The 27,659-nt window shown below is 41.1% G+C and overlaps 2 protein-coding genes across 2 annotated transcripts in view; both read left to right on the forward strand.

Moving 5' to 3' along the window:
• LOC134601910 (extracellular calcium-sensing receptor-like) overlaps nt 1-9,587 on the forward strand; it is a 34,646-nt gene extending 25,059 nt beyond the window's left edge. The window contains exons 3-4 of the mRNA XM_063446415.1: nt 3,486-3,558; nt 9,328-9,587. Coding sequence (XP_063302485.1) covers nt 3,486-3,558; nt 9,328-9,587 — 333 coding nt within the window. The remainder of the gene's footprint in view (nt 1-3,485; nt 3,559-9,327) is intronic.
• An 85-nt stretch (nt 9,588-9,672) lies between these two features.
• LOC134601911 (vomeronasal type-2 receptor 26-like) lies at nt 9,673-27,624 on the forward strand. Its single transcript, XM_063446416.1, has 4 exons — nt 9,673-9,873; nt 14,608-14,835; nt 15,232-15,355; nt 26,567-27,624. Exons 1-4 carry the CDS (start codon nt 9,673-9,675, stop codon nt 27,466-27,468), a joined length of 1,455 nt encoding a protein of 484 aa, XP_063302486.1. The 3' UTR covers nt 27,469-27,624.
• The last annotated feature ends 35 nt before the right edge of the window (nt 27,625-27,659 follow it).

A 27,659-nucleotide genomic window follows, 5' to 3' on the forward strand; every position in this document is an offset into this window, starting at 1 on the left:
AACACAGCCTTTTATGTGAATCCCCATGCAAGGGGCCTACTGTTACATATTCCAGGGGCATTCCCCACTGGACCTGAGAGGGGAGTACTACAAAGTACACAGCTTAATTACATTACATCTCCGGTCCAGGACATGTACAGTAATCACACCCCAAAATACACCTTTAACAATAAGGTACCCCTGAAACGCCACCAGGGTATAGTTTAGAGCAACCACATATGAGGCGCCTGCACAAAAAGGTTCCATGGATTAAGGTTGAGCAGTCGGTCTCTTTCGAGAGTACAAAATACAACAAAACCACGAATATAACAGTTTTTGCGTACGCTGGTCATGTGTCCCTTGTTCGGGAGTGTGTTCCCACTGAACGCCGATCTTCCCAGACGAATATAGCCAAACCTGCATGGAGATGGAAGTCTCCGCAGTCTTTGCACCGTCAGGTGCCCGATTATAGTTCCATACACTCGACGACCAAACACCGCTGTACGCATTCGCGGCCAAAGATGGCCGCCGCCACATGTTCGTCCATACGAATGGAGGACACCCATTCTGTTCCGAGGTGGTATCTTATTTCTCTTGTTCCCTTGTAAATATTTTACGTGCAGCAGATTGGTCTTGGGAGGATACTTTTAAGTTAAGTAAAGAAAGATATGCAAAATATTTGCCTACTGTCAATATTACAATTAAAGCAAACATAGTCTTCAATTTTGAGAAATGATTACATGATTATTAGGCCCCCTAAATATGATACACATATGTCCAAATAGAAGCATGTTTTGTTTTTGTTTTTTGTTTTTTAAATAAGCAGGAGATGAAACATGAAAATAAGAAACAGTAACATCTTCAAAGATAATTTTGTTCAATTCCAGGAACTTTGAATATAATTTGTAAAGAAAGCACTGTATGAATGTAATAATAATAATAATAATAATAATTAGAGATGTCCCGAGTAGTTCGCTGGCGAATAGTTCCTCCTGGCGAACATAGCTTGTTCGCGTTCGCCACGGCTGGCGAACATATGAGATGTTCGGTCCGCCCCCTATTCATCATCATTGAGTAAACTTTGTATGACCGGGGTGCTAGGACAGCCTCTGTGGAGCTGGGAATTTTTTGCCACGTTACTGGACGCTCATGCGCAATGCCTATGGGCTCATGCATCCTTTCGAGGAGGTGACAAACCTAGTAAGTCGCACCGAAGGCACCATCAGCGACATCATACCATTTGTTTTCTTCCTGGAGCGTGCCCTGTGAAGAGTCCTGGATCAGGCCGTAGAGGAAGAGTTGTAGTCACCATCACCACCAGAAAAAGCCTTATCGCTTGCTGGACCTGCGGCAACGCTGGAAGAGGATTGTGAGGAAGAGGAGTCAGAGGAGGAATGTGGCTTTGAGGAGGAGGAGGAAGATAAACCACAACAGGCATCCCAGGGTGCTCGTTGTCACCTATCTGGTACACGTGGTGTTGTACGTGGCTGGGGGGAAGAACATACCTTCAGTGAGATCACTGAGGACGAGGAACGGGACATGAGTAGCTCGGCACCTTGTGCAAATGGGGTTTTTCTTGCTGTCGTGCCTGTTGAGGGACCCTCGTATAAAAAGGCTGAAGGAGAACGACTGGGTGACGCAACTAGACTCCCGGTATAAGCAGAAAGTGCCTGAAATGTTACCGAATTACCACAAGTTGGAAAGGATGCAGCAGTTCCAAAATAAATTAAAAAGTATGCTTTACACAGCGTATAAGGGTGATGTCACAGCACAACAGGAATCTAACATGGGAAGAGGTGAAAGTAATCCTCCTCCTCCCACGACGACGCCGGCAAGGACAGGACGCTTTACAGACGTGTTGTTGATGGAGGACATGTGGAGCTTTTTAAGTCCTACGCATCGCCACAGCCCTTTGGGGTCCACCCTCAGAGAACAACTCAACCGACAGGTAGCAGACTACCTCGCCTTAACTGCAGATATCGACACTCTGAGGAGCGATGAACCCCTTGACTACTGGGTGTGCAGGCTTGACCTGTGGCCTGAGCTATCCCAATTTGCGATAGAACTTCTGGCCTGCCCCGCTTCAAGTGTCCTGTCAGAAAGGACCTTCAGTGCAGCAGGAGGTATTGTCACCGAGAAGAGAAGTCGCCTAGGTCAAAAAAGTCTATATTACCTCACCTTTATTAAGATGAATGAGGGATGGATCCCGAAGGGACTGACAGTGGGTGATACATTCGACTAAAAAAGGCCTGATGAGGGTGACGTAACAGGGATTAAACTGATAAGAATAGTACTACTTAACACACCACTCCTATCTGGTGGCACATTAGATTGCACGCGCAGTGCCCCAAATTTGAAGTAGGAGGATCGACCAAGCATCTTTTTCCATCTCCCGGTACCTAACACAGCAGGCATCCCAGGGGGCTTGTTGTCACCTTTCGGGGACCCTTGGTGTTGTACGTGGCTGGGTGGAGGAAGAGACCTTCAATGACATCAGTGAGGACAAGGAACGGGACATGGCTAGCTTGGTCTCCAACCTTGTGCAAATGGGGAGTTTGCGGTTGTGCAAATGGACTGTTTGCGGTTGTTTGCGGTGCGTTAAACGGGGAGTTTCGTCTGTCACTGTGAAGCGGGCGTAACCATAACACTACCTGATCGATACAACATCATACCTGATGTTTTAAAGCATGTTATTACAAACAATTTAGGAATGTTAGGTGATTTATGCCCTTTATGGATTAAAACCAGACTCTGCATCAACTCTGTAATTTTCCATGGGAGTTTTGCCATGGATCCCCCTCCGGCATGCCACATCCAGGTGTTAGTCCCCTTGAAACAACTTTTTCATCACTATTGTGGCCAGAAAGAGTCCCTGTGGTTTTTAAAATTCGCCTGCCTATTGAAGTCTATGGCGGTTCGCCCGGTTGGCACCTTTCGCGAACATTTGCGGAAATTCACGTTCGCCATTTGCGAACGGAAAATTTTATGTTCGCGACATCTCTAATAAGCATAATAATAATAATAATAAAATTAATTATTATTACTATTATAGTTATTATTATTATCATTATTTCATGAGGAGCTTCTGATTGACACAGTGTACTAATTACCACGAATGCAATCTGGTCCCCCAAATTTTCCATATGTAGAAGCATTGGATTGGCTGACATCATCAGCATTCATGATCTTAACCATCAGAGCTGGGTAACTTTAGAAAGACTGGCATGCAAGGGGGAAGAAAGGTGCATAAAATGCTTTTTTTGTACTCAGGGGAGAGGGTGCTGAAGGTAAAATAATATTAAAACACTATAGTATTAGGAATACATGTTTGTATTCCCAACACTATAGTGTTCCTTTAGTAAACAACATATTCTAAATGTCCTTAAATATTTTTTTTATTGTTTGCCTACTAAAGCAGATCTGCTGTAGATTAATTAATAATTGAATCAAATGAGAAATTAATGTTTTATCTTAATACTTGCTTACATTTTACATTTCTGTTTCAGATCAGTCACTTTTCGACTAGTCCCATTTTAAGCGACAGCTATAGGTTTCCCTCTTTCTTCAGGACAATTCCCAGTTGTCACGATTCGGGGAACCCAACACGCTAACATACACACAGACACTCACACAGAAAGTGTGCAGTACCGGTCCTTAGAGTGGCCGGGCTAAGCACACACAGAATAGTCAGGAGACAAGCCGAGTAAGGGGAACCAGAAAACAGAATAACGAGAAACAAGCCGAGGTCAAAGGGTAGGAGAAAGTCACAAAGTCAGTATAACAAGCCAGAGAGTACGTAACCAGAAATCACACGTTCAGCATCAATACTATAAAGCAAAGACCACAACAGGGCAGGGAGGAACAGGAAAGGTAAGTATATAAACCAGAAGGTTAATTCTGATTGGCTAATTTCCAATCAGAATTAACAATCACACGTGGGAGATATCTAAACCTCCCACTGTGATTGAGGCACTGTGCCTTTAACGCCGGGTCAGGTGACTGACCCCGGCGTGTAACAAATTGGCCGGTCTCCCAGCGTGCAGCGTCATGCATGCTGCCACTGGGGGACCCGGAAGAAGACGCGGACGGCACCCGTGGCTGGGAGGATGCCGCCCGCCGAACACCTGGCAGGAAGGGGACCGTGGACGGCTGGAGGGTGAGTGCCGCGAGCGGACTGCAGCCTCCCCTTGCAGCCGCCCGCGGGGTCCTGACATTACCCCCCCCTCGAAGACCGCCCAGAGGGCGGGAAGCAGAAGGCCTCAAAGGAAACCGGGCATGAAAGGAGCGGATCAAAGAGGGAGCGTGCAGATCAGAGCACGAAACCCAAGATCGGTCCTCAGGGCCGTACCCCTTCCAATCCACCAGATATTGCAGCCGACCCCTAGAAACACGAGAGTCGAGAAGGGCAGCCACTTCGTACACATCACTGGGGACAGCGCGAGGGGAAACAGGCCGCCCGAGGGGACGAGAGAACCGGTTGCAAAGCAAGGGCTTCAAAAGCGAAACGTGAAACGTGTTCGGAATGCGCATGGAAGAGGGCAAGTCCAGGGAGTAGGAAACGGGGTTAACCCTACGTAACACCTTGTAGGGACCAAGGAACCTGGGAGCGAACTTCATCGAGGGAACCTTGAGGCGGAGGTTCCTAGAGGACAACCATACCCTATCACCCGGAACATAGGAAGGGGCCGCACCCCTATGGCGATCAGCAAACTTCTTCTGAGCAGCCGCTGAACGGGACAGCGCAACATGGACCTGATCCCACATCTTCCGCAAAGAGGCGAGGTGCTGGTCCAAAGCGGGCATTCCCTTGTCGGAGAACGCACCGGGAAGGACGGAAGGCCGAAACCCATAAGCAACCTCAAAAGGACTTAAGCCAGTAGACGAATGAGACACCGTATTCCTGGCAAATTCAGCCCACGGAAGGAGGCGAGACCAGTCATCCTGGTGCGCATTAGTGAAGCAGCGCAAATACAATTCCACAGACTGATTAGCACGTTCGGCTGCACCATTAGATTGCGGGTGATAGGAGGAAGTAAACGACAAGGAGACCCCCATCTCGGCACAAAAACCCCTCCAAAACCGAGAGACAAATTGAGGACCCCTGTCAGATACAATATTCTCAGGTACCCCATGCAAGCGGAACACTTCCTTGGCAAACACCTGAGCAAGCTGAATCGCAGAAGGCAGTTTCTTAAGCGGAATAAAGTGCGCCATTTTAGAGAACCTATCCGTCACAGTTAATATCACTGTCTGACCATCGGAAGGAGGAAGGTCTACAATAAAATCCATGGATAAGTGGGTCCATGGTTTATTGGGTATCGATAGAGGCATCAGGAGACCCTGGGGTCTCACATTAGGGGACTTACACTGCGTACAGACCCGACAAGCCTGCACAAAATCCACCACGTCTCGCTTGAGTGAAGGCCACCAGAACTGTTGAAGGAGGCCCTTATAAGTCTTGGTAACCCCTGGATGACCAGCAGTTTTGGCGGTGTGAAATAAAGTTAATAACTTCTTTCTGTCATTCACTTTAACGTATAGTCTGCCAACAGGCGTCTCAGGGGGTGCTTGAGTTTGGTATGTCTTAATATTATCAAGAACAAGAGACGAAACAACCAAACGGGTAGCAGCTATTATCTGAGACGCAGGTACAATAGGTTCAGGGGTCGAGTTAACAGATTCTAGAGGTTCATACTGTCGAGAGATAGCGTCAGCTTTGGCATTACGGCAACCAGGTCTATAGGTAATCACGTATTGGAAGCGTGAAAGAAATAGAGACCATCTAGCCTGCCGGGCGGACAACCTTCTAGCATCAGCTATATAGGAGAGGTTCTTATGATCTGTTATAACCATAACTTTGAGTCTAGAACCCTCTAATAAGTACCTCCATTCCTTAAAAGCTAACACAATAGCTAATAGTTCCCTGTTCCCAACATCGTAATTCTTTTCTGGATCAGATAACCTTTTTGAAAAGTAGCAACAGGGATGGAGGGGTTCGTCATACGATGATCTCTGTGACAGTACTGCTCCCACGCCTGATTCAGAAGCGTCCACTTCCATAACAAAGGGAAGGGAAGGATCAGGGTGGCGTAGTACTGGAGCAGAGGCAAATGCCTTCTTGAGAGTTTCGAAGGCCTTAAGGGCTTCAGGAGTCCATACCCTAGGGTGTAGACCTTTCTTAGTCAGCTTCGTTATAGGGGAGATAAGTGGTGAAAAGTTTCTTATAAATTTCCTGTAATAGTTGGCAAATCCTATAAAACGCTGGATAGCCTTAAGACCTTGGGGAAGCGGCCAGGATAGTATGGCTTCTAACTTAGCAGGATCCATACTGAAACCCTGTTCGGAAATTATATATCCTAGAAATTGCACCGAGGTCTGATCGAACAAACATTTTTCTAATTTACAATAAAGTCCGTTCTGTAATAACCTTTTCAGCACCATCCTAACATGATTATGATGTGTCTGCAAATCAGGGGAATATACAAGGATGTCGTCAAGGTACACCACGGCACAGACATGCAATAGATCCCTGAGGACATCGTTTATGAGGTCCTGAAACACAGCGGGAGCATTACACAGTCCAAAAGGCATGACTAGATACTCGTAATGTCCGCTACGTGTATTGAATGCTGTTTTCCACTCATCATTCTCCTTTATACGAACAAGGTTATAAGCCCCCCTGAGGTCTAATTTAGTGAAGTATTTAGAACCTTTGACCCGGTCAAATAACTCCGTGATGAGGGGAATAGGGTAGGCATTTTTAATCGTTATATTGTTCAGGCCCCTGTAGTCTATACAAGGCCGTAGGTCACCCTCCTTTTTGGCAACAAAAAAGAAACCAGCCCCAGCAGGAGAGGAGGACCTTCTGATAAAACCTTTACTTAAGGCTTCCTTTATGTACTCCTCCATTACCTGGTTCTCTTTTTCAGAAAGAGGGTATACCTTACCCCTAGGTGGCATAGTACCAGGTAAGAGGTTTATGGCACAATCATATTCACGGTGCGGGGGTAGTTTATCTGCCTCCCTTTTTTCAAACACCATAGCTAGGTCCGCATACACAGGAGGAACATTAACAGAAAGTGGTTTGGCTGTGGGTACATTAAGCAAGCCAACAGGACAAACACGAGTCATACATTCCCTTTGACAAGATTTCCCCCAGGAGAGAATCTCCAAACAACCCCAATCAATCATCGGATTGTGTTTAACCAACCAGGGGAAGCCCAAAACGACAGAGGCTGTAGGGGAGTTGATTATTTGAAAGGACAATCTTTCCTTGTGCAAGGCACCCACAGACATAACCAGTTCTTTGGTCTCATGGGTCACCAGAGGTTTCTCCAGTGGTCTACCATCTATGGCCTCCACAGCCAAGGGAGTGACCTTTTGGATCAGAGTCAAAGATGCGGTTTTAGCAAAACTCTCATCCATAAGATTGTCAGCAGCCCCTGAATCTATCAAGGCTTTGGTAATCACGGTAGTATTACCAACAAAAAGGGTAACCGTAATAAACGGTCTAGTAATGGGGACGTGAGGGGTAAACGACATAACACCCGAGGCCGACCCCTCTATAGGCCTTGGGTGCTGCAGTTTTCCCCGCAATTCAGGGCAGGTTCTTAGAAGATGTCCCCTTTTCCCACAGTAAAGGCATAACCCTTCCCTTCTTCGGTATGATTTTTCTACCTCAATTAACCCAGTAACACCCAATTGCAAGGTTTCAGGGGGAGGTTGGCTAGAAGGGGGTAATGCCAGTAACGCAGTACTGGGTAAAGCAGGTAACATCTGAGTATACATACGCCTCTGACTACGTCTCTCTCTAATACGATTATCAATACGGATGATATAATCTATAAGATCATCCAGAAGGACAGGCAATTCCCTGGAGGCTATTTCGTCCAGGATGTAAGCGGCCAAACCCTCCTGAAAGGCTGTAACGAGGGCATCATTATTCCAAACCACCTCAGCTGCTAGAGTGCGGAATTCGATAGTGTAATCCGCTACAGATCTGTTAACCTGTCGGACCCTAAGCAGAGCTTTGCCAGCAGAAGCAACCCTGCCGGGTTGATCAAATGTGCGTTTGAAAGCGGTCAAAAAGTCTGCAAAGGACATTGGGGAAGCATTCTCCCACATGGGATTAGCCCATGCTAAAGCTCTCCCTGACAAGTGGTTTATCAAAAAGGCTATTTTAGATCTGTCAGTGGGATAGGAACGTGGATTCATCACCAAATGGATGTCAATTTGGTTGAGGAAACCACGACACAATGCCGGGTCACCGCTGTAGCGCTGTGGCGGCGTCATATGCACTACATGGGCAGGAACGGGTGCCGGAGTGGGAATGGGCTCGGACACAGCAGCAGCAACCTCCTGAACGGCAGGCTGCAAGTGTGCAGTGCGAGCCAGTATGGTTTGCAAAGCTTGAGCAAACTGATCCATACGGTGGTCCAAGCCATCCATTCTAGCCTCCTGATTAACTAGGAGCTGTGGTATGTCAGCAGGTTCCATTATGGCCCTGTTGTAATGTCACGATTCGGGGAACCCAACACGCTAACATACACACAGACACTCACACAGAAAGTGTGCAGTACCGGTCCTTAGAGTGGCCGGGCTAAGCACACACAGAATAGTCAGGAGACAAGCCGAGTAAGGGGAACCAGAAAACAGAATAACGAGAAACAAGCCGAGGTCAAAGGGTAGGAGAAAGTCACAAAGTCAGTATAACAAGCCAGAGAGTACGTAACCAGAAATCACACGTTCAGCATCAATACTATAAAGCAAAGACCACAACAGGGCAGGGAGGAACAGGAAAGGTAAGTATATAAACCAGAAGGTTAATTCTGATTGGCTAATTTCCAATCAGAATTAACAATCACACGTGGGAGATATCTAAACCTCCCACTGTGATTGAGGCACTGTGCCTTTAACGCCGGGTCAGGTGACTGACCCCGGCGTGTAACAAATTGGCCGGTCTCCCAGCGTGCAGCGTCATGCATGCTGCCACTGGGGGACCCGGAAGAAGACGCGGACGGCACCCGTGGCTGGGAGGATGCCGCCCGCCGAACACCTGGCAGGAAGGGGACCGTGGACGGCTGGAGGGTGAGTGCCGCGAGCGGACTGCAGCCTCCCCTTGCAGCCGCCCGCGGGGTCCTGACACCAGTGATACCTTCCAGGCTCAAGGTGTTGCCCAGTTAGTTCTGAATTTTGGATGGAAATGGGTGGGAATACTGGGTGCTGACAATGATTATGGTCAGCAAGGAATTCACTGGGTCAAACAAGAAATAGTTAAGGCCGGGGCATGTGTGGCTTTCACTGAGAATATTATTACAAGCCAACCTGACCGAAATGCTCCCCGAATAGTTCAAGTCATGAAGAACTCAACAGCTACAGTTGTGATCATCTTTTGCAATGACTTAAATTTGATTCCTATTCTGGATGAGATGTTGCTAAGGAAAATTTCAAAGAAAACATTTGTTGCCAGTGAAGCATGGTCCACATCTACTCTGTTTAACATGAATAAGTATTCTGGGCTTCTTATTGGTACTCTTGGGTTAGCTATTCCACATGGAACAATACCGGAACTTCAACAAAGTACACCCATCTATGACTTTTGGAGGTAGCTGGGCAAAGCTTCTCTGGGAGAAATCTTTTGGATGCAAATATATAGATGTTATGAATGTCACACTGTCTACAAACACTCAAATAATGCCATGTACTGGAGAAGAAACTTTGGAAAGCATACAAAACAATTACAATGATGTCTCTCATTTAAGAGTGACCTATAATATCTATATTGCTGTTCATGTTTTGGCCAGGGCACTGGAAGATCTTAAAACCTGCAATAAAGAAGAAGGTCCATTCATTCTTGGGAGATGTGCAAACGTTTGGACATTCAAGGCATGGCAGGTAGTTTTATATTTTATTTGCTTTGTTGTAAAACTAATTTTTAAATAGTTACATAGTAATCTAGGTTGAAGAAAGACAAACATTCATCAAGTTCAACCTTTAAAATCCATTCCTTTATGATGTTAAACTAAAAGAAGGCACAAAAAAACAAACAAAACAATTCTTCCCTTGGTTCAACAACATGGCCTCATACTTAATAATTATAATCTTGAATATTCTGGAGTTTTTTTAAGTTAAAAAAATATATATGAAGGAAAAACAATCAAGTAACTATACAAAATGAATCCCTGCATTTAAAATCCCAGTACTCTTTGCTAGCATCAATAACTATAGTACACATCAGTCCCAATACACATAAACTGCTCAAAAAATAAAGGGAACACAAAAATAATGAATTTAATTAAATATTCTTCTGAAATACTTTGTTCTTTACATAGTTGAATGTGCTGACAACAAAATCACACAGATATTAAAAAATGGAAATCAAATTTTTCAACCCATGGAGGTCTGGATTTGGAGTCACACTCAAAATTAAAGTGGACAAACACACTACAGGCTGATCCAACTTTGATGTAATGTTCTCAAAACAAGTCAAAATGAGTCTCAGTAGTGTGTGTGGCCTCCACGTGCCTGTATGACCTCCCTACAATGCCTGTGCATGCTCCTGATGAGGTGGCGGATGTTCTCCTGAGGGATCTCCTCCCAGACCTGGACTAAAGCATCTGCCAATTCCTGCACAGTCTGTGGTGCAACGTGATGTTGGTGGATGGAGCGAGACATGATGTCCCAGATGTGCTCAATTGGATTCAGGTCTGGGGAAAGGTCGGGCCAGTACATAGCATCAATGCCTTCGTCTTGCAGGAACTGCTGACACACTCCAGCCAAATGAGGTCTAGCATTGTCTTGCATTAGGAGGAACCCAGGGCCAACCGCACCAGCATATGGTCTCACAAGGGGTCTGAGGATCTCATCTCGGTACCTAATGGCAGTCAGGCTACCTCTGGTGAGCACATGGAGGGCTGTGCGGCACCCCAAAGAAATGCCACCCCACACCAATACTGACCCACTGCCAAACCGGTCATGCTGGATGATGTTGCAGGCAGCAGAACGTTCTCCACAGCATCTCCAGAATCTGTCACGTCTGTCACATGAGCTCAGTCTGAACCTGCTTTCATCTGTGAAGAGGGGCACAGGGCACCAGTGGCGAATTTGCCAATCTTGGTGTTCTCTGGCAAATGCCAAACGTCCTGCACGGTGTTGGGCTGTAAGCACAACCCCCACCTGTGGACATCGAACCCTCATGGAGTCTGTTTCTGACTGTTTGAGCAGACACATGCACATTTGTGGCCTGCTGGCGGTCATTTTGCAGGGCTCTGGCAGTGCTCCTCCTGTTCCTCCTTGCACAAAGGCGGAGGTACTGGCCTTTCTCCTGGTAGCGCCTCCATGCTCTGGACACTACGCTGACAGACACAGCAAACCTTCTTGCCACAGCTCGCATTGATGTGCCATCCTTGATGAGCTGCACTACCTGAGCCACTTGTGTGGGTTGTAGACTCCGTCTCATGCTACCACTAGAGTGAAAGCACCGCCAGCATTAAAAAGTGACCAAAACATCAGCCAGGAAGCATAGGAACTGAGAAGTGGTCTCCTTTATTGGGGTGTCTTGCTAATTGCCTATAATTTCCACATGTTGTCTATTCCATTTGCACAACAGCATGTGAAATTGATTGTCACTCCGTGTTGGTTCCTAACTGGACAGTTTGATTTCACAGAAGTGTGATTGACTTGGAGTTACATTGTGTTGTTTAAGTGTTCCCTTTATTTTTTTGAGGAGTGTAATAAAAACCAAAGAAAAATTTTACTTGCTCACTATTCCACATCCCTATGCACATTTATTTAACAGGCTTTTTAAAAAAAATAAAAATAACTCCAATGGCCATTTTAGAGGTTTTGCCTTGACATTTCAGTGATACTAAAAAAACCTTCAGTTATTTAAATGTGCATAAGAATTTGGGATAGTGCTCAAGTACCATTTTTGTTTGGTTTTAATCAAGTAGCCATGTTCAGGATTCAGATTTTTTGTATTGCTTTTTTTATTAATCTATATGGTAAATGTAACCGTTATTATTATTATTATTATTATTATTATTATTAATTATAAAGCGTCAACAAATTCTCCACCCCATCTGTACAAACCACTAACATGAATCCAAATATGACCATGATCATATTTTTGCTAACCCTTTTCTCACTCTCTTCATGTTTTCATCACTATCCCCATAAGCACCACACACCTCAAACTGGAAAACAAATTATTATACACCATTTTTAAAATTATGTAGAACGAATCCTATGAGTTGATTTGTTTAAAAAAGAGAGATTGTGGTGATGTCAATTTTGTTTCTTTAATATTTACGAGTGAAAACATTCTGGTACTAGAACATTAGCTAATTTTTTTCAGTTTTTAACCTCATCTTCTGTTCTTTCACCCTTTCTGTACCTCTCATTTAATACCTAAATTTTGAGTTATCTTTTCTTCTGATTTCCATTACTTTCTCTGTTGTTTATTAATATAGTTACATAGTTAGATAGCTGAAAAGAGACTTGCGTCCATCAAGTTCAGCCTTCCTCACACCTGTTTTTTGCTGTTGATCCAAAAGAGAAAAAAAACAAAAAAAAAACAAACCCCAGTTTGAAGCACAATTTTGCAACAAGCTAGGACAAAAAATTCCTTATTGACCCCAGAATGGCAGTCAGATTTATCCTTGAATCAAGCAGTTATTACCCTACATTGAAAGATTATATCCTTGAATATTCTGTCTTTGCAAGTATGCATCTAGTAGCTGTTTGAACATCTGTATGGACTCTGATAAAACCACTTCTTCAGGCAGAGAATTCCACATCCTGATTGTTCTTACAGTAAAAAAACCTTTCCTTTGCCTTAGACGAAATCTTCTTTCTTCCAGTCTAAACGCATGGCCTCGTGTCCTATGTAAAGTCCGGTTTGTGAATAGATTTCCACACAATGGTTTGTATTGGCCCCGAATATATTTGTATAATGTTATCATATCCCCTCTCAGGCGACGTTTTTCTAAACTAAATAGGTTTAAATTTGTTAACCTTTCTTCATAGCTGATATGTTCCATTCCTTTTATTAATTTTGTAGCCCGCCTCTGCACTTTTTCTAGTGCCATGATATCCTTCTTTAGAACAGGTGCCCAAAATTGCACAGCATATTCAATATGTGGTCTTACCAGTGATTTATAGAGAGGCAAAATGATATTCTCGTCCCGAGAATGAATGCCCTTTTTCATGCATGACAATACCTTACTGGCCTTGGCCACTGCTGATTGACATTGCACATTGTTGCATAGTTTGTTGTCTATAACAATTCCCAAGTCCTTTTCGTGTGTTGTTATCCCTAATTCGCTATAACTCCCTTACATTGAGTTTTAGTGATGTCCCGAACGGTTCGCTGGCGACTAGTTCCTGGCGAACATAGCTTGTTCGTGTTCGCCACGGATGGCGAACATATGCAGTGTCCTGCAGTTGAGAGTCTGAGATGCGGTTGTTAGAACAGGTAGTCAGCTGAGCAAATAGGCTGAGGTTAAGCACATCTGCTAATAAGGGAGAAAAGGCAGGGGTGCAGTTATGGAAAGCTTTGTCAGTAAGCACAAGAACTTTGAAGTGAATCTTGAATGAAATATTAAGCCAGTGTGGAGACTGACAGAGCGGTAAAGTGTGAGAATTACTTTTCGTAAGGTAGGTGAGTTTGGCAGAGGTGTTCATTGCAGACTGTAGAAGAATCTCATCACTTTTCAGTCTTACAAGCAGAGGGTTACAATAATCAAGGAGGGAAACTACAAAACCATGGACAAGGGTTTTAGTTGCATCTTGAGTGAGAAAAATGTGAGCTGTTTCTAAGGTGAAAGCAACAGTGTATGGTGACAGATTTTATGTAAGTGGTGACGAAAAGGTTGCAGTCAAATAGCACAATGCAACTGTGAATTAGAGGTAATGTTTGCACCATTGACCTTAACGGAACAGACCAAGAGGTAGCTTTAAGGAAGGAAAGTTGAGGTATTTGATCTTGGATAGGTTAAGTTTTAGGAGTCGCAAAGCTATCTAGTCAGAAATATCAGCCAAGGATAAAGTAGATTTGAGTATCATCAGTGTACCGGTGATAGTTAAAGCCATAGGATGATATCAGGTCACCATGTAGTGTAAATTGAAATAGGAAGAGGTCCCAGTACAGACCATGGAGGAACTCCAACTGAAATAGAGTTACCAGAAAAGCCTAAGGATGTCCACCTCCACAGAGCTAGAGTAAGAGAGATAAATTAATTTAGAAATATACATTACAATAGATCACACAGAAGATTAAAATACATAGAAAATCATATCTCCCATGAATCCACACACGTTGGCCTTGATACCTTTGGATAAGCACTTCAAATTATCATAATGTATTACAACAACTTTTCAAATGATTTATCTACAAAAGATCCCTTTAATTGTGACTCCTGTGGATAAATTATTTGTGAAGTTTTTTTCTAACAGATTGTGATCATCATTGAAGGGCTTGTCCTAATTGTTAAATCAAAGCTTTTACCTTTTTTACCTATTTTATTTTCTGTTTCAGTTTATGACATTTTAAATTAATAATTTCACATTAACACACATCCGTGACTATTCCTTCTACCTGCAATTAACAATATTCATCTTCTCGTTCAGCTCTTGCATTACATGAAGAAAGTGAAGGTCAAACTGAGCAGCGGGAGGGAGCTTTACTTTGATAGAAATGGTAACCCACCTGCTGTTTATGACATTATAAACTGGAAGCTTGGCACAAATGGTACTGTAATGCATGTCAGCGTTGGCACTTATGACACGTCAACATTTTTTGGACAAGTCTTCAACATCAACACAAGTGCCATAGTCTGGGGGATTGAAGATCAACAGGTAACATAATAATTACATGTTTGTGTTTTCTATGACTCATTGGGCTTTAATTACTAAATCCGGAATTGTGGAGAACTGGCAAGTAAATGATAAGAATTAGGTTACAATTAATCCTGAGCTGTTGATGTTTTTAAGAATTATACAAATTTTACAATATGCAATGAGTTATCTGACCTGGAGCTTAGTCCTTAAAACATGTCTAAAACTTCACTTTCAAAGGCAAGCATATCAATTATACTTTTAATATCCATATCCATTACTTTACAATTGTAGTCCCTTTCTTATTGCTAGTATGGGTACTAGTCCATTCTTCTCTACTACATCCATAACAACACATTCACAGTTATTATTAGATATTTAATGACAAAAAAGCTACTAATCCTGATTCTTTCCAAGGTCCCTGTCTCAGTCTGCAGTCAAACCTGCCCTCCTGGTTTCCGTAAAGCACCTAAAAGAGGAGAACCAGTCTGCTGTTTCCAGTGTGTCCCCTGTCCACAAGGCGAGATCTCCAATCAGACAGGCAAGTGATTGTCTTAATGCTCCATTCTACACCTATATCTTGGGTGGGCAGAAAGTGAACTCAAATGAGCTCACATTCTAAATGGATGAGGGTCAAATATTTAATGGTAAATAAGGGAATTGTGACAGAGCTCCCATTCTCTGACTGGGTACCTCTGTCAGGTCAGCTTCCTAGCTACTATCAGGGACCCTTTAACAATACAGCCCCAGTCACCAAAACTTCACTGGGGTTTGCTGAGGACATCTTCCACCCTAGCATACCTGCTTCCAGGCAGGTATCTTTCCCTCTGCCTCTTCTGTTCCTCTCCTAGGCAGGTATCACACCTCTGCCTACAGTGTCTCCAGTTACTGCCTTTGCAAAGGCACTTGTGGCTCTTAGGCCTGGCTCTGCTTTTTTTTAAGTTGTCCAAAGTTGACCAAAGCAGCTAGCCAACAGGTCAGAAGACTCTGTTACTGGTATCCATATATGAACCACACAGGGAACAGAGTTCCCAATGGAACTAACACGCACTGTTTTATTTTCATTCACAACTAGCCCCTATCTGCGTTACATTTAACTTATGTCGACACACTCAGTATCATAGAGATAACCAAACCATATGGGAAATCATACAGGAACTCATAATAACTCAATAACATGGTTATAAAGTGGTGGTAAATACAATAACAACAACAAAAAACATGTTCTCTGTTTGCAGAAACCATAATATGCAAATCCCCCTAAATATGCAAATTAACGAGCCTTGCTATTCAGATAGTGCAAATAGCAGTTTCAAGATCTTCACAACCAACAGATGGAGCTGTACAGACCAAATCCACCTTGTTGCTAGAAAGCATCAGCAGGACTGGAGAGCACACACATTATTTAACTCATAATATACAACCTATAATGGGCACAGGGGAACTTAAACATAGTGTTTTAACACAGTAAAGGAGTTTAAGCATGCATGGAAAAGGCATAAGGCTATTCTAACTATAAGATAAGGCCAGGGACTAATGAAAGTATTTAGAGAAATTGGGCAGACTAGATGGGCCAAATGGTTCTTATCTGCCGTCACATTCTATGTTTCTATGTTTCTATGATGGTGACTACCATCACATGATTTAAATCATTTGAATGTATCAACAGATGGAAGAGAGGAGGGAGGAGGGAGCACAGTCGGTGGGAAACAGCAGAGGCAGGTTGAACGGGATGGGTAGTTACAGGGAGAGCTGACAGGCTACTCTAATGAAGGGTATTTTGGGGGATTATTTAAGAGCTGCAGAGACAAGGAGAGCCAGATGTCCTTTAAGAAGGCATTCAATAAAGAGGGGGCAATGCTGGAGAAGTCCTGCAGTTGAGAGTCTGAGATGCGGTTGTTAGAACAGGTAGTCAGCTGAGCAAATAGGCTGAGGTTAAGCACATCTGCTAATAAGGGAGAAAAGGCAGGGGTGCAGTTATGGAAAGCTTTGTCAGTAAGCACAAGAACTTTGAAGTGAATCTTGAATGAAATAGTAAGCCAATGTGGAGACTGACAGAGGGGTAAAGTGTGAGAATTACTTTTCGTAAGGTAGGTGAGTTTGGCAGAGGTGTTCATTGCAGACTGTAGAAGAATCTCATCACTTTTCAGTCTTACAAGCAGAGGGTTACAATAATCAAGGAGGGAAACTACAAAACCATGGACAAGGGTTTTAGTTGCATCTTGAGTGATAAAAATGTGAGCTGTTTCTAAGGTGAAAGCAACAGTGTATGGTGACAGATTTTATGTAAGTGGTGACGAAAAGGTTGCAGTCAAATAGCACAATGCAACTGTGAATTAGAGGTAATGTTTGCACCATTGACCTTAACGGAACAGACCAAGAGGTAGCTTTAAGGAAGGAAAGTTGAGGTATTCGATCTTGGATAGGTTAAGTTTTTAGGAGTCGCAAAGCTATCTAGTTAGACATATCAGGCAAGGAGAAGTAGATTTGAGTATCATCAGTGTACTGGTGATAGTTAAAGCCATAGGATGATATCAGGTCACCATGTAGTATAAATTGAAATAGGAATTTCCCAGTACAGACCATGGAGGAACTCCAACTGAAATAGAGTTACCAGAGAAGGAGAGAATGAGCAAGAGAGGGAGACACTGTAGGAGCAGTCAGAGATGTTGGAAAATTACCAGGAAACAGCATTGTCACTGAAGTCAAGGCCTCAAAGAGTGAAAAGGAGAACAGGGTGATCAACAGTGTTCAAAGCAGTAGAAAGACCAAACAGAATAAGTAGTGAGTAGTAGCCTTTAGATTTAGAATTAGTTACTTTGGTCAGGGGATTCTCAGTGGCATATTGGGAATGGAAGTTCGAGTGGCAGTTCAAGTAAGGAATTGGAGTTCAGACTGAAAGTCAAGAATGAACAAATCTTTCAAGCAATTTGGAGGCAAAAGGAAAGGAGCTAGCTAGGCAAAGCATCAGGGTCAAGAAAAGTTTATTTTTTTGTTTTTTTAGTATGGACATGATTACCTTGTATTTGAAGGATGAATGGAAAATGCCAGTAAAGAAATAAAATGAAGATTTTAGTCAAAGATGAAACACACAGAGTTTATGTAAAGTGTGAGGTACAAGGATCAAGGTGAATGTAACACATACACATCTAATTATTGTGGACGATAAACTGTAAACACAATATAATACAAACTGGGCAGCTACTCACCACTTAGAGAGACTAGAAAGAAAGAAATCAAAACACATAAAAAGTAAGAAGCACAGCTAAAATGAATAATATCAAATAACACTTAATTAAAGCATAAAACATTATGGTACTAAGCACAATTAACCTCAATGGCAAGACTGTAAACAGACAACAAATCCTTCAAAAAATAGTTACAAAGAGATCATAACAACAATCAATCAATCAAACAATCAATTATGACAACAATCTGTAACACAGCAAAATAGTTATAACAAATGATAAATGGTAAATAACACTATCTGTGCTGAAATAGGTGGCACTAGCAATGCTGAGGAGAAAATCTTATAAAGTGTGGATGTGATGAGAGGTTTGAATTTGTGAGTCTGAGAGATAGCATAGATAAATATCATCATGGCATTTTGAAACCAACATTAGTGAAATTTTAAAAGATAAAACTAGAATTAGACTTAACATTAGCACCAAGAATGTAATGGAAAACAAGGGTCCAATTTTCTCCACCATCTTTAATGAAGCCTAATAGAAAAAAATCGATACTGTGCTCAAACTCCCACTACTCTTGGGCGGTAGCAACAACCACAGTACACATCGGCCCCAATACATACAGTAAAAAACAAACAACCACAGTACACATCAGCCCCGATACATACAGTAAAAAACAAACAACCACAGTACACATCAGCCCCGATACATACAGTAAAAAACAAACAACCACAGTACACATCAGCCCCGATACATACAGTAAAAAACAAACAACCACAGTACACATCAGCCCCGATACATACAGTAAAAAACAAACAACCACAGTACACATCAGCCCCAATACATACAGTAAAAAACAAACAACCACAGTACACATCAGCCCCGATACATACAGTAAAAAACAAACAACCACAGTACACATCAGCCCCGATACATACAGTAAAAAACAAACAACCACAGTACACATCAGCCCCGATACATACAGTAAAAAACAAACAACCACAGTACACATCAGCCCCGATACATACAGTAAAAAACAAACAACCACAGTACACATCAGCCCCGATACATACAGTAAAAAACAAACAACCACAGTACACATCAGCCCCGATACATACAGTAAAAAACAAACAACCACAGTACACATCAGCCCCAATACATACAGTAAAAAACAAACAACCACAGTACACATCAGCCCCAATACATACAGTAAAAAACAAACAACCACAGTACACATCAGCCCCAATACATACAGTAAAAAACAAACAACCACAGTACACATCAGCCCCGATACATACAGTAAAAAACAAACAACCACAGTACACATCAGCCCCAATACATACAGTAAAAAACAAACAACCACAGTACACATCAGCCCCGATACATACAGTAAAAAACAAACAACCACAGTACACATCAGCCCCGATACATACAGTAAAAAACAAACAACCACAGTACACATCAGCCCCGATACATACAGTAAAAAACAAACAACCACAGTACACATCAGCCCCGATACATACAGTAAAAAACAAACAACCACAGTACACATCAGCCCCGATACATACAGTAAAAAACAAACAACCACAGTACACATCAGCCCCAATACATACAGTAAAAAACAAACAACCACAGTACACATCAGCCCCAATACATACAGTAAAAAACAAACAACCACAGTACACATCAGCCCCGATACATACAGTAAAAAACAAACAACCACAGTACACATCAGCCCCGATACATACAGTAAAAAACAAACAACCACAGTACACATCAGCCCCAATACATACAGTAAAAAACAAACAACCACAGTACACATCAGCCCCGATACATACAGTAAAAAACAAACAACCACAGTACACATCAGCCCCAATACATACAGTAAAAAACAAACAACCACAGTACACATCAGCCCCGATACATACAGTAAAAACAAACAACCACAGTACACATCAGCCCCGATACATACAGTAAAAAACAAACAACCACAGTACACATCAGCCCCGATACATACAGTAAAAAACAAACAACCACAGTACACATCAGCCCCGATACATACAGTAAAAAACAAACAACCACAGTACACATCAGCCCCGATACATACAGTAAAAAACAAACAACCACAGTACACATCAGCCCCGATACATACAGTAAAAAACAAACAACCACAGTACACATCAGCCCCGATACATACAGTAAAAAACAAACAACCACAGTACACATCAGCCCCGATACATACAGTAAAAAACAAACAACCACAGTACACATCAGCCCCAATACATACAGTAAAAAACAAACAACCACAGTACACATCAGCCCCGATACATACAGTAAAAAACAAACAACCACAGTACACATCAGCCCCAATACATACAGTAAAAAACAAACAACCACAGTACACATCAGCCCCGATACATACAGTAAAAAACAAACAACCACAGTACACATCAGCCCCGATACATACAGTAAAAAACAAACAACCACAGTACACATCAGCCCCGATACATACAGTAAAAAACAAACAACCACAGTACACATCAGCCCCGATACATACAGTAAAAAACAAACAACCACAGTACACATCAGCCCCGATACATACAGTAAAAAACAAACAACCACAGTACACATCAGCCCCGATACATACAGTAAAAAACAAACAACCACAGTACACATCAGCCCCGATACATACAGTAAAAAACAAACAACCACAGTACACATCAGCCCCGATACATACAGTAAAAAACAAACAACCACAGTACACATCAGCCCCAATACATACAGTAAAAAACAAACAACCACAGTACACATCAGCCCCAATACATACAGTAAAAAACAAACAACCACAGTACACATCAGCCCCGATACATACAGTAAAAAACAAACAACCACAGTACACATCAGCCCCGATACATACAGTAAAAAACAAACAACCACAGTACACATCAGCCCCGATACATACAGTAAAAACAAACAACCACAGTACACATCAGCCCCGATACATACAGTAAAAAACAAACAACCACAGTACACATCAGCCCCGATACATACAGTAAAAAACAAACAACCACAGTACACATCAGCCCCGATACATACAGTAAAAAACAAACAACCACAGTACACATCAGCCCCGATACATACAGTAAAAAACAAACAACCACAGTACACATCAGCCCCGATACATACAGTAAAAACAAACAACCACAGTACACATCAGCCCCGATACATACAGTAAAAAACAAACAACCACAGTACACATCAGCCCCGATACATACAGTAAAAAACAAACAACCACAGTACACATCAGCCCCGATACATACAGTAAAAAACAAACAACCACAGTACACATCAGCCCCAATACATACAGTAAAAAACAAACAACCACAGTACACATCAGCCCCGATACATACAGTAAAAAACAAACAACCACAGTACACATCAGCCCCTATACATACAGTAAAAAACAAACAACCACAGTACACATCAGCCCCGATACATACAGTAAAAACAAACAACCACAGTACACATCAGCCCCGATACATACAGTAAAAAACAAACAACCACAGTACACATCAGCCCCGATACATACAGTAAAAAACAAACAACCACAGTACACATCAGCCCCGATACATACAGTAAAAAACAAACAACCACAGTACACATCAGCCCCGATACATACAGTAAAAAACAAACAACCACAGTACACATCAGCCCCGATACATACAGTAAAAAACAAACAACCACAGTACACATCAGCCCCGATACATACAGTAAAAAACAAACAACCACAGTACACATCAGCCCCAATACATACAGTAAAAAACAAACAACCACAGTACACATCAGCCCCGATACATACAGTAAAAAACAAACAACCACAGTACACATCAGCCCCGATACATACAGTAAAAAACAAACAACCACAGTACACATCAGCCCCGATACATACAGTAAAAAACAAACAACCACAGTACACATCAGCCCCGATACATACAGTAAAAAACAAACAACCACAGTACACATCAGCCCCGATACATACAGTAAAAAACAAACAACCACAGTACACATCAGCCCCAATACATACAGTAAAAAACAAACAACCACAGTACACATCAGCCCCAATACATACAGTAAAAAACAAACAACCACAGTACACATCAGCCCCAATACATACAGTAAAAAACAAACAACCACAGTACACATCAGCCCCGATACATACAGTAAAAAACAAACAACCACAGTACACATCAGCCCCGATACATACAGTAAAAAACAAACAACCACAGTACACATCAGCCCCGATACATACAGTAAAAAACAAACAACCACAGTACACATCAGCCCCGATACATACAGTAAAAAATAAATGGAGGTTATTTAGTTGCTCCAATGGCCATGAGAGTTTAGCCCACGTCAAGGCAAGCCTCTCAGGTGGGCCCTACACTGACTTTTGACCTTGCTTCCTTGAGCTTCTGGCAAAGACATCTCTAATGAGACTGAGAGGGGTATTTTTATAAACCCCTACATGCTTCTCAACCCTTAATAAGGAAGACATGGGTTGGGCGGTGGCCTTTAATGATATTAAAGCAATTTTACAAAAACATTGGCCTATTTTAACCCCTTAAGGATGGCGGGTATTGTATGCTATTCATTTTAGGGTGTCTCTAAACGCTGGAAAGCGGCATAGAATGTCCCCGCCTTCCAGGGGACTGATCGGTCCCCGCCGATCCCACGCCGGTGGTCGCAATCCTGGGGTCTGCTCGAATCGGCCCTCTCGGGCCAAGTGATTGCAGGTCCTTGCGATCACATGGCCGGAATAGCCGGCTTATGCAGTGCCTGCAGAGGGACTGCCTTAGCCCTCAGGCTGTCCCCCTCATGCCTGCAAAAAAAGTTTAAAAAGTTAATAAAGGTTAATAAAAAGTTTAACAAAGTAAATAAAAGTACTTGGATTGTATATATATATATATTTATATATGATACCAGTAGAGAGCACTCAGGAGTCTTTCAAGGTAAACTTCATCTGTTACTTTATTGAAATTACAGACTGAAACGTCGACTGGAACATTGTGTGAATTTGTAATTGCTCAATAAAGCAACAGATGAAATTTACCTTGAAAAACTCCTGAGTGCTCTCTACTGGTATCGTATACAATTTGGTTGGAGACAGCACCGGAGCATTAAAAGACCGGAAGCATTGAGTGCTGTGACCTGGGACGTATATATTTATATATATATATATATATATATATATATATATATATATATATATATATGTGTGAATTAAGTACTTTTATATACACATACACATACAAAAAACATTAATCTAAGTGCATTTTAATATTAAAATATATATAATTATATATATTCAACAACTTCCAAAGATAGCACTCCAAGGTCTTGATAAAAAATAACTTTTATTTTTCTTGCTAAAACGACAAAGTGTCAACGTTTCAGCCTGATCCCCTCAGGCTTTCGTCAGGACTGAAACGTTGACACTTTGTCGTTTTAGCAAGAAAAAGAAAAGTTAATTTTTATCAAGACCTTGGAGTGCTATCTTTGGAAGTTGTTGTATATTTTGGCTGACAAGCACCGGGCATTGAACTACTGGACAGGTGGAGTGCAAGATTCGTTGGTTTTTTGTAATTATATATATTAATATTAAAATACACTTAGAATGATGTTATTTTTTTTTTTATATATATATATATATATATATATATATATAATAAAAATAATCAATAAATAAATAAAAAAAACTGACAAAATAAATAAAAATAAAAATATATATATTTTTTTTATTTTATACCGGTTTAAATTTGTTATAACTGTATTTTAATATTAATATACATATGTATTAAATTCAAAATACATTTAGAATGACATTATAAATACATATATGTATCTATCTATCATCTATCTGAGGTGCCCTCACAGGTCTTGTTCCAATGTTTCTTTTATTTAGTTGTGCAAATTACATGTGCAAAATCAAATAATTCCTGATCATACATATATATATATATATATATATATATATATATATATATATATATATATTTAAATTCTACAAATATTTTTATATAATATTTTTACATAATTAAGTCATTTTATTAATTACAATCTGAGGAATCTGGCTGACAACCCAGGCAGAAAGTCTAGAGAATTTGGCTTGCAATACCTATATTTTACCCTGTAACTTTCCAGGACACCATAAAACCTCTACATGGGGGGGTACTGTTTTACTCAGGAGACTTTGCTGAATATAAATTCTTTAAAAACAGTAAAACATATCACAACGATGATATCGTCAGTGAAAATGCATTTTTTTGCATTTTTCACACACAAACTGTACTTTCACTGACGATATAATTGTTGTGATACATTTTACTATTTTTAAATACAAATATTTGTGTTCAGCTAAGTCTCCCAAGTTTAACAGTACCCCCTATCTACAGGTTTTTTTGGTGTTTTCAAAAGTTACTGAGTCAAATATAAGGCTTGAATTTCCTTTTTTTCACATTAACATTTGCCCAATTGGTTATGTTGCCTTGAGACTGTATGGTAGCCCAGGAATGAGAATTATCCCCATGATGGCATGCCATTTGCAAAAGTAGACAACCCAATGTATTGAAAATGTGGTATGTCCAGCCTTTTTTTAGTAGTCACTTAGTCACAAACACTGTCCAAAATTAACGTTCAAAATAGTGTTTTGCATTTTTCACACACAAACAAATATGAACGCGAAATTTGGCCAGTGTTTGTGACTAAGTGGCTACATAAAAAAAAACTGGACATACCCCAGTTGTAATACATTGGGTTGTCTACTTTTGCAAATGGTATGCTATCATGGGGGTAATGTTCATTCCTGGACTACCATACAGTCTCAAAAAAGGCAACATAACCAGTCTGGAAAATTTCAATGTGTATAAACTGAAAAATGTAATGTGGTATATTTGGCCCTGTAACTTTCCAAAACACCATAAAACCTATACATAGGGGGCACTGTTTTATTTGTGAGACATTTCTGAATATAAATATGTGTACTTTATTACAGTTACAGTTAACATTGTTATGACATTCACAGTTAAAATGACATGCAGAACTAAATTAAAAAAAGATTCTTAATTTCTAACTTTTTTATATTTTATTCATATTAAATTATGTTTAAAGGAACACTATAGTCACCTAAATTACTTTAGCTAAATAAAGCAGTTTTAGTGTATAGATCATTCCCCTGCAATTTCACTGCTCAATTCACTGTCATTTAGGAGTTAAATCACTTTGTTTCTGTTTATGCAGCCCTAGCCACACCTCCCCTGGCTGTGATTGACAGAGCCTGCATGAAAACAAAAACTGGTTTCACTTTCAAACAGATGTAATTTACCTTAAATAATTGTATCTCAATCTCTAAATTGAACTTTAATCACATACAGGAAGCTCTTGCAGGGTCTAGCAAGCTATTAACACAGCAGGGAATAAGAAATCCTTTATTAAACAGAGCTTGCAATAAAGAAAGCCTAAATATGGCTCTCTTTACAGGAAGTGTTTATGGAAGGCTGAGCAAGTCACATGCAGGGAGGTGTGACTAGGGTTCATAAACAAAGGGATTTAACTCCTAAATGGCAGAGGATTGAGCAGTGAGGCTGCAGGGGCATGTTCTATACACCAAAACTGCTTCATTAAGCTAAAGTTGTTCAGGTGACTATAGTGTCCCTTTAATATATAAATATTGATGTAACATGAAAGCCCTATTTCTCCTGAACAACATGATATACACAATGTGTGGGTGCATTTAATATAAAAGAGGTGAATTACGGTTGAACAGACATGTAGAGCAAATTCCAGGTTTTGTTTACATTTTGTTTTTATCACAACTTGGCTCATTCTTTAAAGGGTTAAAGTTAGACCCTTGGTTGGCTCCTAGTGTACCCTCCTGCTTGTGGTGCGCGTACCCCAGGTTGAGAATCCCAGTGTTGGGGGATTGGTATACTGAGAGGATGAAACAATCAGTTATCCTGATATTTATCTGGTATACCATGCTAACAGAAACAGTAAAGGCTAGAAGAATAATCAAATTCAGTAATGCCTGGGCAAAAGGATAACCTGAAGAATAGATATGTTTTTAAAATTGTCACATTTAATGAGCCAACTGTTTGTTTGTTTGTTTGTTTTTACTTTTGGTAAAATAAAACTACAAGTATTCTTATTTCCATTATTGTATCATAGTTAACATATCTCACATATTTATGCAATATTTAAACAATGCAGGTTATAGAGAAAAAGAAAGAAATGAGACAATAAGGTACACATTGCAAAGTATGTGGATAATAAAACAACATATATACATCCAGTTACATATTAAGCATTCTACCATCTTGATACTTAGATTTTATAATTAAATAAACCAGTCCAGTGAATTAGTATTAAAATGTAACACTATATCGATAATTATAAAGCTGTCTTAAATGTAGAACAGTATTCATTAAAATCTCCTTAATAGACATAATAGTATATCATGTTTGAAATATAATAATATACAATATATATGTATTTTATTTTTATTCCAGATTCCATTGGTTGCATCAAGTGTCCATGGGATCAGTGGCCAAATCCTCAGAAATCACAATGCCTTCCAAAACCCTTAGAGTATCTCGCTTATGAAGACCCAATGGGATCTGCTATAATGGCTGGGAGCATCACTTCCTCATTGGTTCCTGCTTGTATTTTAAGACTATTTATTCAGCATAAATACACCCCCATTGTAAAAGCTAACAATTACACATTAAGCTGCATTCTTCTAGTATCCCTTTCACTTTGTTTCCTATGTGCTTTTGCTTTCGTTGGTTACCCTCAGCCAGTTATGTGTCTTCTGCGCCAGACTATGTTTGGCATGGTTTTTGCCCTTTGTATCTCTTGTATTTTATCCAAAACGATCATGGTGGTTTGTGCTTTCATGGCCACCAAACCAGGCAGCAATCTGAGAAAATGGACCATGCCTCCGGTGTCCTATATCATAATTTGCATTTGTTCTCTTTTACAATTCCTCTTGTGCATTACGTGGCTATCTCTTGTTCCTCCATTCCCTGAACTAAACATTGTGTCTCAACCCAGACTTATCACTGTTGAGTGCAATGAAGGTTCATCCACTGCCTTCTGGTGCATGTTGGGATACCTTGGTCTTCTGGCCACTATCAGTTTTATTGTTGCCTTTTTGGCCAGGAGACTTCCCGATAGTTTTAATGAAGCCAAGTTCATCACCTTTAGCATGCTGGCCTTCCTCAGTGTCTGGGTGTCCTATATCCCAGCTTCACTCAGTGCACAAGGAAAATACACGGTAGCCATGGAGATCTTTGCAATCCTATCTTCCAGCTGGGCCATTATAATTTGCATGTTTCTCCCTAAATGTTTCATTATAGTGTTCCGACCTGATATGAACTCCAGAGAACGTGTACTGCGAAAAGAGAGATAGATGTAGTCAAATAAATAAAGACCTACTGATGATCTCTCATACCCATAATTTGAATTATACATTCCTCACTCGGTATGCATTGCTTTGTTATAGTACAGCCTAAACAAATGTCGAATTGCTAATGTGGCGGACCGCCTGCCACCCCGACTGGGTACCTCCGCCAATCGCTACTTCCTAATATCAACGAGTAC

The sequence above is a fragment of the Pelobates fuscus genome, chromosome 3 (assembly GCF_036172605.1).
Source record: "Pelobates fuscus isolate aPelFus1 chromosome 3, aPelFus1.pri, whole genome shotgun sequence".
NCBI lineage: Eukaryota > Metazoa > Chordata > Amphibia > Anura > Pelobatidae > Pelobates > Pelobates fuscus.

Bases quoted from the DNA above. Each gene is read 5' to 3' on its own strand.
- LOC134601911 (XM_063446416.1), top strand. From the start codon at position 9,673: ATGCCATGTACTGGAGAAGAAACTTTGGAAAGCATACAAAACAATTAC. The intron at 14,836-15,231 runs GTAACATAATAA...ATTCTTTCCAAG, and splicing joins GGGGGATTGAAGATCAACAG to GTCCCTGTCTCAGTCTGCAG. The intron at 15,356-26,566 runs GCAAGTGATTGT...TTTTTATTCCAG, and splicing joins CGAGATCTCCAATCAGACAG to ATTCCATTGGTTGCATCAAG.